Source organism: Palaemon carinicauda, chromosome 31 (assembly GCF_036898095.1).
Source record: "Palaemon carinicauda isolate YSFRI2023 chromosome 31, ASM3689809v2, whole genome shotgun sequence".
NCBI classification, from domain to species: domain Eukaryota; kingdom Metazoa; phylum Arthropoda; class Malacostraca; order Decapoda; family Palaemonidae; genus Palaemon; species Palaemon carinicauda.
Window position 1 is genome coordinate 42,261,589 of NC_090755.1, and position 19,200 is coordinate 42,280,788.

The following is a 19,200-nucleotide window of genomic DNA, read 5'->3' on the forward strand; positions in this document are numbered from 1 at the left end:
AAGGATGTCCAAATTTGAAACATTTGAAGCATTGTAAGGGCTTTTGTTTAAAAGGTCGAACTTTTATTCTTTCATTTTCAATATCAATGTGGAAAGGCACATCAGCATCCTGGAAAGTAAGGATAATCATTGACGTCCCAGGAATCTTATGCACTTTCCACACTGTTAATGGGCACATGGCTAGTATTTCCTCTTCTGTAAATTCATACAGATCTTTATTGAAGACTACTCCCCTTCCGTAACTAAAGTTTAGGTGGGGTTTGACATCTAACATATCCTCATCACTGCTTGTCATAAGGTTAGACAGTATTACTGATTGCGTGTATGATTTTGCATGGATTAGGAAGCTATTTTTCCCAAAGCGAGATATATCACCTGGTGCAATGGTTCCTACCTTTTTCTGAATTAGTTTGCTAATTTTAAAATAATTCCCATTACTCCCTTTAGGCTCAGCAACAAGCCACATTGGTGGTTTTGGCTTTCTTTGGGGGAGCATAGTTAAATCGATATCTTTCTCAAACCAGTCAGCAGGTCTATATACATCCAAACTGTTTGGTATCTTATCACATAAGGCACCCATGACATTCAAGTTATTAATTTTGATATCATTGATGTTACATATTGCGTTGAATGCTTCTTCATGATTGTTATAAGTTATCCATGAATGCCATTTTTCATTTTCAAGTTTCATTCTAATTTCTTTTATCACTCCATAGCATCTAAATGCTTTATATATCATATCATAATCAGTATTTATTGGAATTTGGGTAACATGAAGGATTCGGAGTTTCCGTTTGTTACCCGACTTAATTGGGTTTAAAACATGAGTAGAGGGGTCCTTTTTTGTTCCTAGGTCGTCAACAGAATTTTCCTAAATGGAATTAGCAGAGGTCGTCAACAGTGCCGGGGGAGAGTCAGCGTATCCAGGGGATGGGGGTTCGTTACTTAAAGAATCCATTAGACGAGAGAGAGAGAGAAAAGGGTTAGTTTGATGTACCTGCTCGAGAATGTTAGGCCATCACACATCAGAAAGGAAATTTGCACTCTCCACTATCGGCACAATGAAAGTATACTTCCCAGATGGTCCACTCCATACCCTACCCGAAGGATAGCATCAAAACAGATATAGAGGCACAGGTGTAAGCTGAACCCACCTGTGAGGACTGAGACCAAGAAATTATGGAATCATCCTCCCCATATCTGTAATGACGGGCTTCCGGCCAAAAGCCAAGAGTCCTACCCCAAGCATCGGATCCCCCTGGATTCCGAAGACCCAACACTTGAGAATAGTTCTGCCAAAAAGGTCCAAACCATCTTCGGGATGGCTGAAATCATCCAATACTCTCACATATAGCTTTGAGTGCAAACACCTCCCAACCGTGACACCTCCTCCCACTCATCAAAACAGGCAGCAATAAAGGATGTATGAACATCCCCGCCGGGGCTACAATAGATGTAGAAACATCCAAGCCATAGGGAAAAAAAAAAAAAAATATATATATATATATATATATATATATATATATATATATATATATATGTACATAATATATACACATATATAATGAGGGAAATTTTTCTCATAGAGTTTGGAAAGCAAGACGAAAGAAAGTTCATGAAATTAGGATAAGGTCGAAGTAATATTGAGAAAAGGAAAAAGGTGAAAGAGAGAAATTTAGATTCGAACTGGGGGAGCAATTTCCCCAAGTTCAAGAGCCCTCTTGCCCGTCACCAAGTTTCAGCACAGGAATGAAATGCCATGATGAAGCTCAATGACTTCATCAAGGCATTCTCTCATTAAGAGGGTTGAAGGGGGAAGGAAGTCCTCTACGGTGAAGGGGAGGACGAGCCTTCCGCCTTATACGCCCACGAGGGGCCATGGGATCAGCAAGCTGACCATCGATGGGCCTCCGAAGAGGAGTCTCTGTTAGTGAACTCCCCCGAGAGGGAGAAACACCGGCAGGAGAGACCGTGGGACTTAGCTCCTCCCTCGAAGGATGTTCGGAGGGGGAGTCTAAGCCTTCAGCTACCTCAGCCACAGGAACGGGCATTTGGCTAGACCCACGGGATGTTTCCGTCACCACAACGTCAACCACAGACAGAGGATCTATCTCCGCTGAAGTTGGCGATTGTTTGACGGCCGCACCCAGTTTGATCATATCAAACAGAGCTTCCTTGAAGGGCGAACCCTGTAGCCCCAAGGAAGCCCAAAGCTGCAAAAGATCATTATTAGACATAAATTCCTCCTCCGGGGGAGGAGGGGCAGCTGCCTCGCTATGGTAGGCAACTACCTCTCCCTCACCCCGGGATCGGTTAACAGTACTGCGGTCTACGCTACCACTCGCCGGCCTCTCGGGAGAGGCCGCTCGAATGGGAGCTTCGGAGGAGGAAAGGGCGACGGAAGAAGAAGTCTTGGGATTTTCTCTCTTCCGAGAAACCTCCGAAGGAGAAAGATGACAAATTCGAAGATAATTTGTATTTTTCCTAACCATACAAACCTTAGCTATTTACATTGGGTTTACCTTTTAGCGCAGCTGAAATGGCGAGCCATTAGAATTTAACGAGGGTGTATTACCCCAGCGCTAGTTAGCGGGGAGGGGGGGGTAGGGGAGTGGTAGCTAGCTACCCCTCCCCCCCCTCACACACAGGTGAATGCTCACTTTCACTTAGAGGTAGGACTTGTCTTGGGGGACAGGGCTGGCGGGCAAATATGTGTAAATAGCTAAGGTTTGTATGGTTAGGAAAAATACAAATTATCTTCGAATTTGTCATTTGTTCCGTAACCGAAATACAAACCACGCTATTTACATTGGGTGATTTACCCATTAGGTAGGGTGGAAAGTCCCCAGCCATACTGGCTTTGGCTTTACCCGGGGACTCAGAATCCGAGTGAGTCGCACTCGAGAAAAGGAGTCCCTGCACCTCACAAGTTCCTTGCTCCGCAAGAAACCGTGTGGCCTACATAAGCTTGTGTGTGAAGGAAGAAGTGTGACCCGTCCTAGGCAGTTGACCTGGAGTTCCAGAAGGAACTCTGGGTTAGGACGTTCCCAATACCACCTCGTCAGGGTATGGGGGACGCGACAGTATAGACTCAATACTCGGAACACAAGGAAGCATGGTTTACCTGCAGAGGTTCGAGGTCAGCTATGCAGAGACCAGGATGCTGCTTCCCCGTAGAGGGGATGATGAAGAAAGAAATAAAAGAAATAAAACCTGATAACAATGCCCTCAACCTTCTGCTACCTGTCCAAAAAGGAGCCTGAGGTTAGACCAGCTGTTGTGTAGCCACCACAGAGCGATAGAAAACGTATCGAAACTCCTGTGGGTCACGCCCTGCAGGAAGCGGGCTGCGAAGGTCATTAGACGCTTCCAGACTCCAGCTTGTAGCACCTGCGTCACAGAGTAGTATTACTCGAAGGCGAGGGACGTATCCAACATCGTGCTGTAGGGCGACGTGACGGGGGAGGGTCTGGAGACAGGTCGAGATGAATGTCCTTGAGTCCGAGCTAAAGAGGTATACTGATGACTCTCCCCCGTGTCCTCCTTGTGCTCCCAAATTGGCTGCAACTGAGGACAAACTGCAGCTGTTCCCAAAGCTAACCTCTCGATTCCTTTACTGGCAAGAAAGAGAAGGTTTTGGGATATCAGATACAGAATGGAGACTCGAAATCTTGAAGGAATTAGACCGAAGGGCCGGGACCCCAAGGTTCTGAGTCTAGCCAACAACTCAGGAGCGAACCTGAATGTTGCCTCCCCCTCTTCCTTAGAAAGGGCGGAGTCGTACGAGACCAAGATGATTGCTTACACACTGGCCGCGGCCAGAGTGAGCAGGAGACCCAAGACGGAATACAATCCGAGGCCTGTCGTAAAGGGTGATGAGAAGATCTCTTAAGGGACTAAAAAGTCCGAGCCATGCTCCAAGTTGGAGGTCTCACTCCGACTAGGGCAGGGACGATCGTAGCTTCGCATGAGCGAGGAAAGATCCAGCGGGCAGGAAAAAGTTATTCCTTTAAGCCTGAAGTTTAGGGAAAGGCTGAGCGACAGGCTTCATTGCCGAGAGCGGAAAGGAGTTTCCTCTCGTCGAAAGGCAATAAGACCGTTATTGCTGGAGAAGTGGCCTCAAGGGAAGAGGTATATCTCCCACGGCACCAACCACCGAAGACTCTTCACTTCTCCTGGAAGACCCCTGCGGATGACTATCGTAGATGACGCGACCTCCGTCCCCAGACAAAAAGGAGGGAAGACGCAGGCGTCGAAGTTGTCCCACCATCACCGGAATGCATCTTGCCAGAGACTTGGGGGAAGAACAGCGGAAGCTTGAGGTTCCAAGCTGTCGCGATCAGGTCCCCCAGACCAGGACTTGCTGGTTACTCAAGGCCAAAGACCCCCAGGTACACTCTCTCTACGAGGCTCTGCTCGGATAGTCGGAGAGAACATTCCTCTGCCTGGAATGAGAGAGCCGATGGTGGTATTGAGAGTATCTTAATCATCTCGGTATCTCTACTGCAAGATGTGGAGGTGGGAAAATGCGTCCCCTGCTGGTTGGAACACGCCAGAATCATGAAGTCGACGCGCACGGAGCGACTCGGCAGGAGCTGTAGGATCTGTAGGGGGGCCAGACTACGGCCCCTAAGCCTGCCTGAATGATGGAGAGGTATCCGTATCCTTCAGATCCTGACCATAGGCCTGGACCGGAACATGCCCCCCCCCCCCTTTTTTTTTGACGAGTCCGGGAACAGCATCAAGAATGTGGGGAAAGGACGAGAATATCCACTCCCATCAAGAGGTTCCATAGGTCAACACCCATTGCAGGTCTAATAGTTCCGCTGGTCCCATAGGGGCCAGGAAGTCCGGTTAATTATTGCCTGAAACCACCGGAACTTGGACTGGCCCACATGGAACTTATCCTGAGGCGACCGTTCGGAACTATAGACGGGTCAATGAGGAAAGGAGAACTAGGAAACGTTCCAAGGTAGGGCTGAAAGCTCTGCTTGACCGAGAACAGGTACTGCGACTCTCCTCAGCCTTGCCACAGTCAACTGAAGGGAAGGCTCGGAGGAGGTGGCAACAGAATCTGGCGTCCCCAGGTGGTCACCCATCCAAGTACCGACCAGAACCGACTTTGCCTAACCTCGCTGGACGGACGAGAAGCGGGGTTTCCAACGTGGTAAGGCCGTTGACTCAATATCATGGCCAGATACTCCAGATGTTGAGGCAGAAGAGAGAAGGCTCCTAGCAAAATACCATGAACCCACACTCGTGGTAAGCATCCGGAAGCTTGTCCCGGCGCTGAAGAAGGTCGAACCCGAGCCTACCGGAGTTGACCAGCCCTCCAAAAAGCGAAGGAGGCGGAAGCCTGCACCTGAGCGGCCATGAGGAAAGCAGGGAGAGTTCTCTGGGGAAAAAAACCTGCGATGCCACGGCGGGATCGCCACACTGCATCATAAGCAGGAGTACCTGCAGTCTAGGCTGAATCCCACGAGCTCCCTGGATGATGGATGGAATGGGAACTGAAAGTACCCGTCCTTCCGATCCAGGGTTTAAGGAGTCCTGTCGCCTCGTTACCAGTCTGATCAATTCTGCTGTTCTACGCTGGACGAAGTTTGTTCGACAAACTTGATCAGGGCTGAGAGGTCGACTATGGAACTCCCGACTCAGATACTTCCTTACAAGAAAGGATCGACTGAAGAAGCCGGGGGTGAAGCCGTCGATGATCCCATGGAGGACCTTCTCCTAAGGTATGGATCATTCTGCCCAAATGGGCAACTCTTGCCGACCCTATGGCATAGAGGATCAGAGACACTGAATTCGCTGACAGAGACGGCAGGCGCGATATCCTTGGCTGATCACAGAGATCGTGCGGGAATGGGCATCGGGAAGCTGTCATCCGGATGAGAAACCTTATGCATCCTCCCAGCGAGAAACCTGCCAGGGGGGGTGCCAATCCTAGAGTTCGTGAACTCTGCCGCTCCCTTTAGGACTATGACCCCCCGGGGGAGCCTCCCGTGCCATCTGTTCCTGACAGGAGGAAACTGCAATTGGACACCTTGTCTCAGTTGTCGTAGCCGATAACTTAGGCCAACGTGGTTGAAAGAAAAAGGCGCTGGAGCCCTGCAGAGTCTGGAAGAAAGCTCCTTCGAGGAGTGAAAACGGAAGTCGATTTCCTCCGCACAGCCGCTGTCTAAGTCTCTGTCCTTGGGCACAAACAAACTCTTCTCAAGGATGGAAGGGTGTCTGAGGTTGTCGACATCCACGGATGAGACACCCAAAAGGAAGCCCTCGGTCAGCGCGTCCAGATGGTCCAATATCGAGCTTGCCCGCAAGTTAGATACTTAACGATGAAACGCCAAGGTGCCTGAGCCCGAGAGGAGGAAAGTATCCATGATCTTCCTGTAGCTTCCTTGAACCAAACCTCGGGCCGTAACCGAGGAGGGAAAGGACCTGGTAAGCCCCCTAAACGAGATGGAGAAGAGGAAGGGGTAAGCAGTCACCCCTTGGCCGATGGAGAAATCTCGAACGGAAAGCCCCCCGCCAAAAATCCTTCCAGGGAATGACGGGGAAGGGCTAACCCAGGTTCTGGAAAGAGGAGTGTTGCTCAGACCTCCCTGAAGATTCTTCCTATTCTTGCAAGTGCCATGCTCTGCGTTTACGGGGTGAGGCCGTGTTCTGGAAATACGCTCCAGAAGAACTCGCCAGGGCTGGCCATTCTGCGAAAACCCCAATGGAAATCGTAGTCGCAATCGCCTTGGAGCTCGCGCGATGGTAAATCAATGATTTGCGCGTGGGCGAACGTGGAAGCGCCCATGCGCGGTCACGCAGGAACGCAAACGAAGGTGAGCGAAGGGGCGCAGAAGGAGGGCGAGCGTGGTAGGAAGGGCGAGAGCTGGTGGTCGGTGAGCGATAACCCATAGACGAGCAATGGACACTGCAAGAATTAAGCCGACGTTAGTGCGAAGAAACACAGTAGGTTCGCGCGACGGAACACTGTAGGTTCGCGCGACAGAACACCGTCGGTTCGCGCGACAGAACACCGTCGGTTCGCGCGACGGAAACCATCCGTTCGCGCGATGGAAAACCGTTGGTTCGCGTGTGGGTGAACATTGGAAAGCATGTGCGCGGACGCGCAGGCGAGCGGTCGCGCGGGCGCGCAGGCGAGAGGTCGCGCAGGCGAGCGGTCACGCAGGCGAATGGGCGCGAGGGTGGGCAGGTGAATGAGAGCGTGTCCGAGGCGGCGAACGCAAGCGCTGGCGCGATGGCGAGGAAACGCGCTGCCGCGTGGGTGAGGAAGACCGCTGGCGATGTGGATCAACAGGCGATCGGTGGTGAGCTGGTGAGCGCTGACGCGCAGGTGGGCAATGGCGCGTCGGCAAGCGATAGCGCGTTGGCGAGCAGTGGTGCGTTAACAAAACGCTAGCGAGCAGATGAAGAATCGCGCGGGTGCGTAGGCGGTTGCCAACGCGAGAGAGAGTAGTGATGGTTAGCGCGCATCGCGCTAACAGAAGGCGCGCAGGTACATCAGGAAGGTGAGCGCTGAAGCCAGCTGTTAATCAGGCGATCCTAGACGGTCGGAAAACCGTTGGCGCCCATTGGTGCGTGGCAAAGAAGGGCGCGCAGATGTGCGCTGGCAAATGAAGAAAGATGGCTCACAGAAGGACAGAAGAAAAGGTGAGCGCTGGCGAGCAGGAGGAAGATCTATGGCAAGACTCAGCTACCGGAGATCGTGGTCCAAAGCAGGCGAGCGCTAGATCGCTACTGATGGTGGTCAGGGGAACTGACACGCGTGGCGATCGTTGACGCGTAGGAGATCGCTGGCGAGCAGGTGAACGTTGACGCGTCTAAGGTCGCTGGCGAGCTGATGATCGCTGACGAGCAGAAGGCAACGCATGGAAGCCTGCGCATAGAAGAAGAGTCCTTGACCCAGACCTGAACCGAAGTTCTAGATCGCGAGGGCGAACATGGGCGCACAGGGCGCGTAACAGGAACCAACAGGAACAGCAGAGATGATCATCATGAGAGCGCTGGCGAACAGGAGAGCGCTGGCGAACAGGAAGCGCTGATGAGCAGGAGAGCGCCTGTGCGCTAACACTGAGCAGGAGCAGGAGCTGGAGCGAACACAGCAGAAGGGCGCGCAGGGGAACCCTGACACGCAAGGGAAGAACCCCCGTGGGAGGCAACCCTTTGCCCCGAAGGGATCGTTGTCCGTCGGGAGACAGATGTCCATCAAAAGACCGTTGCCTGTCCGCCAGGAGACTGATGTCCGTTGGAAGACCGTTGTCCGTCGGGAAGACCGTTGCCCATTGGAAGACGAGATCAGACTGCTGTCCATCTGCACCAGGGCGGAAGATCAAGAAGAAGGAGTTGTAGGCTGCAAACGAAGATTTAAAAAGGCGAGGCGCCCTTATAGGGAGATGAGAGGCCCCTACGACGAGGCGGACGGTGAGCCTTACGGCGAAGGAGGCCAACAGCAACAGCAGCAGAAGAAACCTCCGAAGAGGAGTCTCTATGAGTGTACTCTCTCGCGAACGAAAGAGAAACACTTCGTAGAAGAGACTGGTCAGCCAGTGACCTAAAAGGAGCAATCCTCCGAAGAGGGGTTCCTGCAGTTGCCCAGCCCCTTGAGCGAAACTGCAGTTGTGACCGCTCAGCACCAAGAGCATAGTCGCACGAAAGAAAGGCAAGAGGAGAACCCCCCAAAAGGGGAAAACCTCAAGCCTGGACAGGAAAAACTTCCCTCAGAAGGAAAGTTACCCACCCAAGGAGGCAAGCCTCCTGAGAGTTCTAAAATGAACTGGAGAGATGTCAATCGTCACGGGAGTACTTCCAGTAGAAGGAGACACGCCCCTGACGAAAATCCAAAGGGGAGGCAGCAACAGCCGAATCCCCAGGCCTCCACAAGACAGCTCACACCGTTGCCATATTACGGAAACGAACTAGATCGGTAACTGTAAAAAAATAAAACAAAAATAATTAGTACACATTCATTCCCCCGGGAAGGCTCCAAAGAGGAATCCCGAGGGAAAGGAAACAAGAATTACACAACAGGCACGTGCCCTCACAACCACTTACACTCACGGAAGGAGAGCTGTAACCAAAACAGAATTATAACAATTATAATTATGAAACTATGTAATTATGTAATTAAAAAATGAATGAACACTAAAGAAGGAACGAAAACCCCGAAAGGAATCGTTCTACAAGCTGAAAAATTAACAACTACAATTAGATTCATAAACTAATTGAGACAAAACGTACGGCGTAGCAACCCCCCCACACGGAAAGGAGGCTACGAGGGGCGTAGTAAAACGTAGTAAAAAGGGTGAACGACCTCAAGAGAGTGAGAAAGACCGAAGTCAAACTCGATCGCAACCCATAAAATTACGCCGTGGTGGCCTAACTGCCGAGGACTCCACGGAGATATCGTACAGTACACACACAACTCTGAAAAGGAAACTTACTGATTTCTATACTCAAATATATACACAAACATGAAAACATGTTTACATATATATTGAGAAAAAGAAAAGTAAGCGATTAAGTAAAGACAAAACAAACAATGGCTGCCAAGAGAGGACCAAGACAGAGACGTCTGTCCGAGTCCGAGCCAAAAGTGAAAGTGAGCATTTACCTGTGTGTGAGGGGGGGAGGGGTAGCTAGCTACCACTCCCCTATCCCCCCACTAACTAGCGCGGGGGTAATACACCCTCGTTAAATTCTAATGGCTCGCCATTTCAGCTGCGCTAAAAGGTAAACCCAATGTAAATAGCGTGGTTTGTATTTCGGTTACGGAACAAATCCCTTTTTGCCTTCTTGCGTCGCCGGGGAAAACCTCTCCCACTGGGAGGTAGACCACTCCCTACACTCAATACATACGTTAGACCTATCACACCGTTGGCCCCTACACTAAGGGCATAAGGAGTGAGGATCCGTGTCCAAGGCCGACATAAAGGTACCACAAGGGCGGCCAGAAAGTCCAGGGCACGTACGCATGATGAGAAATAGAGGCCAATTTCACACACACTGAAAAGAGAAAGCAAACAAAATTATGGCAGTAAAAAACGAGGAGAGCGCAGACAAATCTGACGTCTCTCAGAGCCAAAAGTAAAGTGAGCCTTTCACCGGTGTGTGTGAGGGGGGGGGGGGTAAGCTCCCTACCCCCCCCCCCCTAACTAGAGGTGGGGTAGGAAACCCTCGTTAAAACTTTTATGGCTCGTCATTCAGCTACGCCGAAGTAATTACCCCATGTAAATAGCGTGGTTTGTATTTCAGTTACGGAACAACTGGCGCTTAGCCTGCCGCTGCTCGGGTCTGGGCTTGTTTGTTTTCTTCTTAGGTTGGGGGCCCTCATCCTAAGAAGATTTCCTCTTCTTTGACATGCCCCACTTATGGAGAAGGTTCCGGTTCTCCGTGGCGGCTGTCGACGATCTCTTTCACAAGGTCGTTGGGGAAGAGATCTTTTCCCCAAATGTTGGAGGAAATCAGTTTCCGGGGTTCGTGTTTAACGGTGGCATCCGCGAACACGAATTTTCTACAGGCTCTCCAGGCCCTGATGAAGCTATAAAAGTCCTTCGTCATGGTGGCGAGATGGGTCTTAGCCAAGACCATGTAAAAGATTGGGGTCCGTGTGTCCCCGGCCATCGTCTCCATTTGGACTTGAAGGGAGAGGGAGGCAGCCAGCCTCTCTTTCGTGTCCAGCTCCCAACACAGAAGGTATTCGGAGAGCTTGGGGAGGTTCTCGTTGAACTGCCATCCAGCGATGTCAGCCTCCAACTTTCCCACAGAGAAAGTTAACTTGATGTCTTTCCAGTTTTTGTCGTCGGGAGGGAGGGCGAGGGAGAGGGGCCTACATTCCTCCAATGTAGGGCAGGGTTTCCCTTCCTCCACCGCCTTCAACACTGCCAACAGGGATTTCTCGGCAAAAGGGAAGACCATGGTGGCAGGAGCAAGAAAAGACGGGTGTTTCTTGCTTAGGGCCAGCACCCTGGAGTTGGTGTAGCCCTTACTCTTCAGGCAGCCAGCCAGAAAAGATTGAACCTTTGCGTGGTCGAAGACGATGACCTCCTTAGGCTCAGTTTCCTCCTTGGAAACTGGCTCGGACTTGAGACGGATGTAACAGTCCGGATAGGCTTCAAAGCTAGGCGAAAACTCCACCTCTTCAAGGGGAATGGCGCCTAACTTGTCGTTGACGAAGATACGTCCACGCGTGATCGACATGTGTTCTGCATGCCTCCATAGGTTGGTCACTGAGCAAGGGGGAAGATCCTTAATGGCGATCTTCCTCGGCGTCTGTTTTGACAGAAGTAGGATCTCCCTCTTAAAGTCTTCGTCCCTCTGGCGAAGCCTTTCGTCCAGGAGTGCCACCAAGGCTTGGAGGTTATCCTGGATGTCCACTCTCACAGGCATAGGAGTGGAAGAGGTAGAGGGGACGGGTTACGAAATAGCAACGGAAGTAACAGAGGGGGCGTGGGCGCCATCACCGTTGGAGTCAGGAACCTCCGTATGCTCCTTTTCTTCTCGACCCTCGGCCATCAGGGTGCTTTTGGTGGTGTTCGACACTTCCGACATCCGTTCCACCTCATCTAGATGGAAGTCTTGAAGTGCGTCCGATATGTCCGGTTCGACCGTCAGCTGGACGCAGGGTATCTCTGGCTTGGGGATAACAGCATCCACAGATGCCTTGGGAAAGAGCAGAGCTCTCATCTTCTCACTAGGGAGATAGGGCCCCGTGGCGTTCTTCTGGAAACCAGAAGTAGTTTCTCCCGAGCGATGACCCTGGCCTCCGCAGATGGGGGGTCCTCGAATGCCTCATGGCGCAGCTGGCATGGGTTCGGCATGCCAGGTGGCCATAAAAGTCCGGGCGCCGAACGCTGCAGAAGGCGCTTTCACACCGGATGTACTCCTCCTGTAAAGAAGAAAGGGGTACATGAGTCTACAGAAGTCTATATCATTGACTTAAAGTAATCTTAGATTAGTCTTAAAGTAATATTACTTACAATACAAGATTCCTTTCCAAGTGTAAGCTTAGGATAGGTAAGCTGGAAATGAAGCAGAAAAGACACATACTTGCGCATCCTGCCCAGCCAATTGCTGTGACCTCACACCATAACTAATTCTAGGGGCTCCTTAAGAGCGCCCTAAGAGGGGGAAGGAATATCCACAAGGGATAAAGCACGGCTTAAGACTTCCTCCGGGGTATTAGTAATGGTGAGAGGGGGAGCCGAGTTCATTCAGCATAGAGAGAAAGGGAGGGAATGATTCTCCCCGATTCAGGTAGGTCCCGGCAAGAGACTACGAATGGATGTACAGAGTATGCTAAAAGAATTTACTGCATAACTATACACCATAGTCTTCTGACTAGGGTATGTACTATACCATAGATGTACTGGCTATCGTATATAGCTATACAATAGACACTGCCGGCGCAGAGCCAGCAGGGTAGAGGTGACAGTCCACTGAAGTAGAATGATTAGGTCTATGTGGCAGAGAGAGGGCGAAACCTCAAGATGATGGCAGATCTCCGGCAAGTCGGAGGCCCCTGCCAGTCGGCAAACAACCGGCTTAGGCACTCCAACCCTGATGTCAATCAATGAGACAGAGAGGATACCGGGACTAAGCTGATGGCTGTTGTCGGCAGAGTAGTGTGGCAGTGGACCGGCACTGATGATAGAGAGAAAGAATAAAAGAAGAAGGGGGGAAAGGCGGTAGCTCACGACCCAAACCTCATCTCCTTCCGGAAGGAGTGTTCAAATGGAAGGGAGAGAATGGCAACCTTTCATCCAGCCGCAACAGAGCCGGCAGTCAGCTAGAGTTGTGGGTGGCGGCCCAAGGGAGGACCGAAGAACACTTTAAGATAGTGAGGGCTTTCGCCGGCAGACCGACCTGTCTTATGCTATCCCATAGTTCAACTATATGCGGGAAGCCTAGCAGTTCGGATTAACCAACGAAAGGACCGGGCCGACCCCACAACCCGCTGGCACACGGTCGAGTTGTAGGACGGTGGACAGAGGTGTGATGGCTAGGCCATCACTAAAGGACAGAAGTGGGAGGGGAGAGGGTCATGTGGAGTGTAGGGGAAGGCCTGAGCCCTCATTGACACTCCAGGGGGGGTTCTGTTTCAGTAGCGGCACTATCCCAGGTGTAGGAAGAATTCGTTCACCAGCCTAGGGTAGGTTAGTACAGTGAAGGAACAGCACTAATGTACCTTCCTAAACTATAAAGAAACAGAATCCCATGGCCTGCCTAACCTAGGCTAGGGGAAAATGTCCCCAGTCCAGGGAAGGCAGGTGTAGGACAAGTCGCTAGGCCACAGAGAGGAAGGGTCGTAACCCTACCAGGTGTGGTCTAGGGGGAACGGCAAAGCCCCCCATCTTTGCCGACCAGCAGGGACCAAAAGGAGAGTTCATTCACCTAATGGGGTAGCTGGGGGGCAAACGACTGGTACTGAGGTTCTGTCCCAAACTCAAAGCTCATGTACTATGGCTATGAGTGGGGAAAGAAAATCCTAGCCTAACCTCACTTGAAAACGATTCAAGGAAGAAGGGCTAGGATATAGCCTAGGCTACCTCAGAGGGAGGAGATTACCTTGGATAAGGTAACTGGGGAGGTGAGAAAGTATACAAAACCCCTAACAATTAGGTTAGGGGCAAGGGAGTTGACTACCAAGATCATCAAAACACCTTGTATACTTCCTAGAAGGAGAAAAACATGTGCAATCACTGAATCTTATATGTATAAATGCCTAACATCTTCATTTCATAATTCAACACCAGGAACACTTATTATATCATGCATGAAAGTAAACAATAACGTCTACCCTATCGAGCCTAAGGGCTAGGCTAGCAATCGAGCCTACGAATTCGTCTACCTACACTCGCCGATAAAGAATACTAACGGCATGATATAATTAATTCCTAGCAATGAACACTAAATAACTAATGCTGATAATTAGTTATAAGACCGGGAAGGTTGTTCGGGCTAACTAAATAAAGCATGCGAAGCGAACAACAGCGTCAGCGCCATGACGGCTCCGGTCAAAGCACAGCTCGGCCACAAAACACGGCATTTTGAAATAAAAAGGCGTTACTTTACGGCGAGAGCTGATTTATACAAGAATATGGTACTCAACTTTCAAGAAGAAGGCGAGGCAGAAGATTGCGACATGATGATATTACAAGCGAACAACTGGGAAAAATCACCCGGTCATAAACACTACGTAAGAAGGAATGAGGAAGGCGCGCAACGGTGACGTCAACCAAGATGGCGGCCAACATGGCGGCAGTTGTGACGTCACAGAGTACTGTAAAAGTAACGAAGGAGGAGACCTTAGTAACTTGCCACACTTCCCCCTCGAAGCGTAAACACTATGTGTCAAGCATACGTCCCGTTATCATACGATATCCTAAAGGGAAACCTTATGGGTACTCACGCCAGAAGTTAGAATTCTGTGAAACCTTTGGTTTAATTCTCTGGGAAAATCTATTGTAGTCATATATACCCTAAGGAAGCTACTGAAGGAACCTCACATCAGAACGACATGGCTTGAGCCCAAATATATATATATATATATATATATATATATATATATATATATATATATATATATATATATATATATATATATATATATATATATATATATATATATATATATATATATACATATATATATATATATATATATATATATATATATATATATATATATATATATATATATATATATATATATATGGTAAAGTTTTGGATTCAACCAAATTGGGAAATGTATTATATTAATATATTTTCCTAGTAAAGCACGTGATAACAAAACACTTCTTCTCAATACATTATTGTCGCTAATGCATACTTACAGAGAAAAAAAATATTTCAGGAATTGAAGGTCTTGACTTTTTCTAAGTTTAGTGTATATCTTTCCATGGGCACGCAAGGTAGCTCTTGTTAGTTTGTATATCTGTTTTCATCTTACTTGGCTCCTCCCCATTGCGCAATGTGACAATATTTGCTTGAATGCGCATTTGCTCCTCCCACTAATGTCGCTCCTCCAATCTAAATACTACTGGGTTCTTTTCAAGGGTTATTATTGGACGATTCATTGGTCTCTCAGTCTTGTTTCAAGGATCTGTTTTTCGTGCAATATAACATTGTAAACGATAGTATTTTGTTTTTTTCCCTATTTCATTATGGGAGAAACCCGTGATTGTCGTTTGTTTTCGGTTTTCAAAAGTTCCGGTTTCTATATTTTCATCACACGTCACTTGACTGTCATGGATCCTCCGGTACGGTTGTGTGAAATATGTCGTTATTCCTATTTTGATGTGATCGGCAGATTTCATGGGAATTATAATGGAACTCCTGAAGTAGTGAATCGTTTTCTAAGGGAGCATTCCGTATTACCTTTAAGTGTCCAGTGTGGTAAATGTGATTCGCCTTTACATTTTCGTGAGGATAGACATGTGTGGTATTGTACCAAATCTGAACGTATTCCAGTACTTGATGATTCAGAAGAGGGTCAACCACAACCTTCCACATCTTCATCGTCATCTTCCGTTAAAGGTAAGAAGTGATTTAACAAAATATATATATTCAAATTTACCCCTGGTTAAAGGGGGGGGTCGCAGGGGGGGCGAAGCCCCCCCTGGTAGGGGTACAGGGCCCCTAGGTTAGGTTAGGTGGGTTTGTTAGGTTCTGTGGTGCCCTGAAAATTACTGTGGCCTTAAGGGGGGGTCGCAGGGGGGGCGAAGCCCCCCCCGGTAGGGGTACAGGGCCCCTAGGTTAGGTTAGGTGGGTTTGTTAGGTTCTGTGGTGCCTTGAAAATTACTGTGGCCATAAGGGGGGGTCGCAGGGGGGGCGAAGCCCCCCCCGGTAGGGGTACAGGGCCCCTAGGTTAGGTTAGGTGGGTTTGTTAGGTTCTGTGGTGCCCTGAAAATTACTGTGGCCTTAAGGGGGGGTCGCAGGGGGGGCGTAGCCCCCCCCCCGGTAGGGGTACAGGGCCCCTAGGTTAGGTTAGGTGGGTTTGTTAGGTTCTGTGGTGCCTTGAAAATTACTGTGGCCATAAGGGGGGGTCGCAGGGGGGGGCAAGCCCCCCCGGTAGGGGTACAGGGCCCCTAGATTAGGTTAGGTGGGTTTGTTAGGTTCTATGGTGCCCTGAAAATTACTGTGGCTTTAAGGGGGGTCGCTGGGGGGCCCTACCCCCCTCCCCCCGGTAGGCCTAGTTAGGGGTATGGGGGAGGGGTGCTGGAACATTAATTATTCATTTATTGCAAATATCATTCAATGCCCCAACACCCTCCCCCCCCTTCCCCCACCCAAAACCCCGGTTCCCAAAGGGTGTCCCCCATAATTGGTGGGATGAACTAGGGTATACATAGTAAATCTCTGAATCGGTTGGTTTGCAGTCAAAATAAACGTTAAATTCATTGAAACCACACTATTTCTGATGCAACAAATATATTTTTATTGCATTTTTCCAAATTTGGCTGAAGCTAAAAATTTACATATATATATATATATATATATATATATATATATATATATATATATATATATATATATATATATATATATATATATATATATATATATATATATATATATATATATATATATATATATATATACACTGCAGATGTTTAGATTACACCCAGCCATTAGCCCAACTACAAACCTTGGATTTATGTCTCGACAAATTTTACTGCTGCTTATTTGGCAATGGTTTCCGACAGTAGTAAATACAATTTAAAATACTGTATTTGCCGAGATCTATTCAATTATGGGGGTTCCAATATCCTTGGTAATATTGTACTATTTTATAGTAAAGCCATAAGATTTATAGGTTTTGTTTTTTTTTTGTTTTTTGGAAATGGTGTACAATAGCCAAGCCTGAGCTACGTTTCTTCTACAAGAACTGTGTACAAATTCAATAAGATCAGCATCTTTCATAAATTACCAAATTAATACACCGGATCTAGAATAGATTAGCCTACCTGTTGTTAAATAACGATGAGTGATGGTCAATCGGTCTGCAGCAGACACAGCTATCGGAATTTTTTCATTTGCTTTTCAATATGAGGTGTCATCAGGGTCAGTAAATAATTGAACTGTTCTTTGGACAGTCTGATAAAGTTCTTCATTGTCACCTCGTCCTCCAAGGTGACCTCCCTCACTAATGGTTAGTGATTAACCTATTGTATGTTCTTTCCTCTTCGCGTCGTTTCAACCAGGACCGAACACATGGAGTTTTTTTTCGTCTTTTATTTCTTAATTCCAAGCTGCATAATTAAACACATGCAGGCACGACCGACTAGTTGCTTTGTGCCTGGTGTGTAAGGTGATATTACTATGAATCACTAAATAATGTAATGTTGAACAATAACTTTTATGGGTATGAATTTACATTTTACACGCGGCCTTTTCTTCCCTCTATTTTCCTCCAAAAAAAAATATATATATTTTATAAAAAAAAAAAATATCATTTAAAACAATCAGAGATAATAACTTTCACTGATCTCAAATAAGCCAAGAATTATGTTTTATAGTTTTTGTAAACCATCAGCAATTAATTAAGGAATTATTAATCAAATTATATAGAAATAAATACGAGAGAGTGAGTGTAATCATTCTGGAACGTCATCTTATAAGCTACTGAAAGAAAACGCTTATCAGCAAATTACCAAAGGCATGACTAAAATAAATGACTGATTTTGTATAACATAATACTAATATTTGATATTCTCCCCACCATAGGGGCGAAGGCACTTATCTTAAGAAGTTTCACAATAAGTAGATGATTCCGTGTCTCTATATTTATTAGAAAAACCCATCCTAACATAGGAACAATAACAAGCCTATATGTTATAGCATACTGTAGCCTACCATCAACTGAAGCCACAGAATACAACACAAATCATTCAAATAAGATATTTACATACCTAATCTAATATGTGAGGTCTTTTAATTTAAGGACCCTTCTTAGAATACAAGTTACCATCAACAACGGCGTTTTCATTATTACATCATTATTCATTTCAGAATTATCATTTACATGTTCAGGGACTTGCACAGAATGATTCTTTAAACCAGGGTTCAAGGGAGTATTAATCTCCAAATCATGAAGTCTTTGTGTTGATATATTAATGATACCCTTCCTAAGTTTTAACATTAACACTACGAATCAACCCATGCCTTCTAGGATTTACATTTACAACCACTCCAATAGGCCACTGTAATCTGGGCACTCCAATAGGCCAATATAATCTGGGCACTCCAATAGGCCAATGTAATCTGGGCACTCCAATAGGCCAATATAATCTGGGCATATTACCTTTCTTAACAAGCACAGTGCTACCAACCTTCAATTTACATTGTTGGTTAAACCCTTTAACTACAGGAGGTAGATTTGCTATGCAATCTTTCCTCCAAACATTCCAAAACTGTTCCAACCTGTTATTTCCAATTTCTTCTCTATCACGTAGGTCATCTGGAGTTACGACATATAGTTCAATGTCAACAGGGGGGTTAGAAGTTATATTCCTAGCAAGAATAAAATGAGAAGGTGTGAGATAATGTTCAAAGTCTAGCTCATCACTTACAATGGTCAGAGGTCGAGAGTTTATCAATGACTCAATTTCGACAAGAGTAGTCTCTAATTCATTCTTACTTACATATCTAATTCCCAACGTTTTATTTTTAAAGGTTATTCTAACTGACTCCACAAGTCTCTCAAGCCATCCTCCCCACCATGGTGATCTTGGTACAGTAAACTTCCATTTAGGTGATAAGTGTCCATATACCTTCTGCACTTCCGAGGAGGCTGCAACAAAGGTTTTGGCATTATCGGAATAAATTACACTCGGAATACCTCGACGACCAGCAAATCTCCATAAAGCCTTCATACAATCAATCAATGACATAGACAATGTGAATTCCAAATGCACTGCTCTAACTATAGCACAAGTAAAAAGCAACAAAAATAATTTCTTCCCTGGATAATCAGCACTAAATACTGGCCCTGCAAAATCTATACCTGTAACTGATAAGGGGGGTGCTGGAGTAACCCTCAAATCAGGCAATGGAGTTGTAGGTTGCTACAAGGATGGCTATCGTGCCGGAAATAATCTAAACACTCCTGTATGATAGTCTTAGCCATATTTTCTTGAACCAGTTACACAAAAACTAGATCTTAATGATGAAACAATGCTGTTTACG

The 19,200-nt window shown here is 47.3% G+C and overlaps 1 protein-coding gene across 1 annotated transcript; it reads right to left on the reverse strand.

The window, feature by feature from the left end:
- Positions 1 to 18,140: 18,140 nt before the first annotated feature.
- On the reverse strand, positions 18,141 to 18,905 carry LOC137624707 (uncharacterized). Its single transcript, XM_068355658.1, has one exon. The coding sequence runs from the start codon at positions 18,903 to 18,905 to the stop codon at positions 18,141 to 18,143; it is 765 nt and encodes a 254-aa protein (XP_068211759.1).
- Positions 18,906 to 19,200: the final 295 nt, after the last annotated feature.

Bases quoted from the DNA above. Each gene is read 5' to 3' on its own strand.
- LOC137624707 (XM_068355658.1), bottom strand. From the start codon at position 18,905: ATGTCATTGATTGATTGTATGAAGGCTTTATGGAGATTTGCTGGTCGT.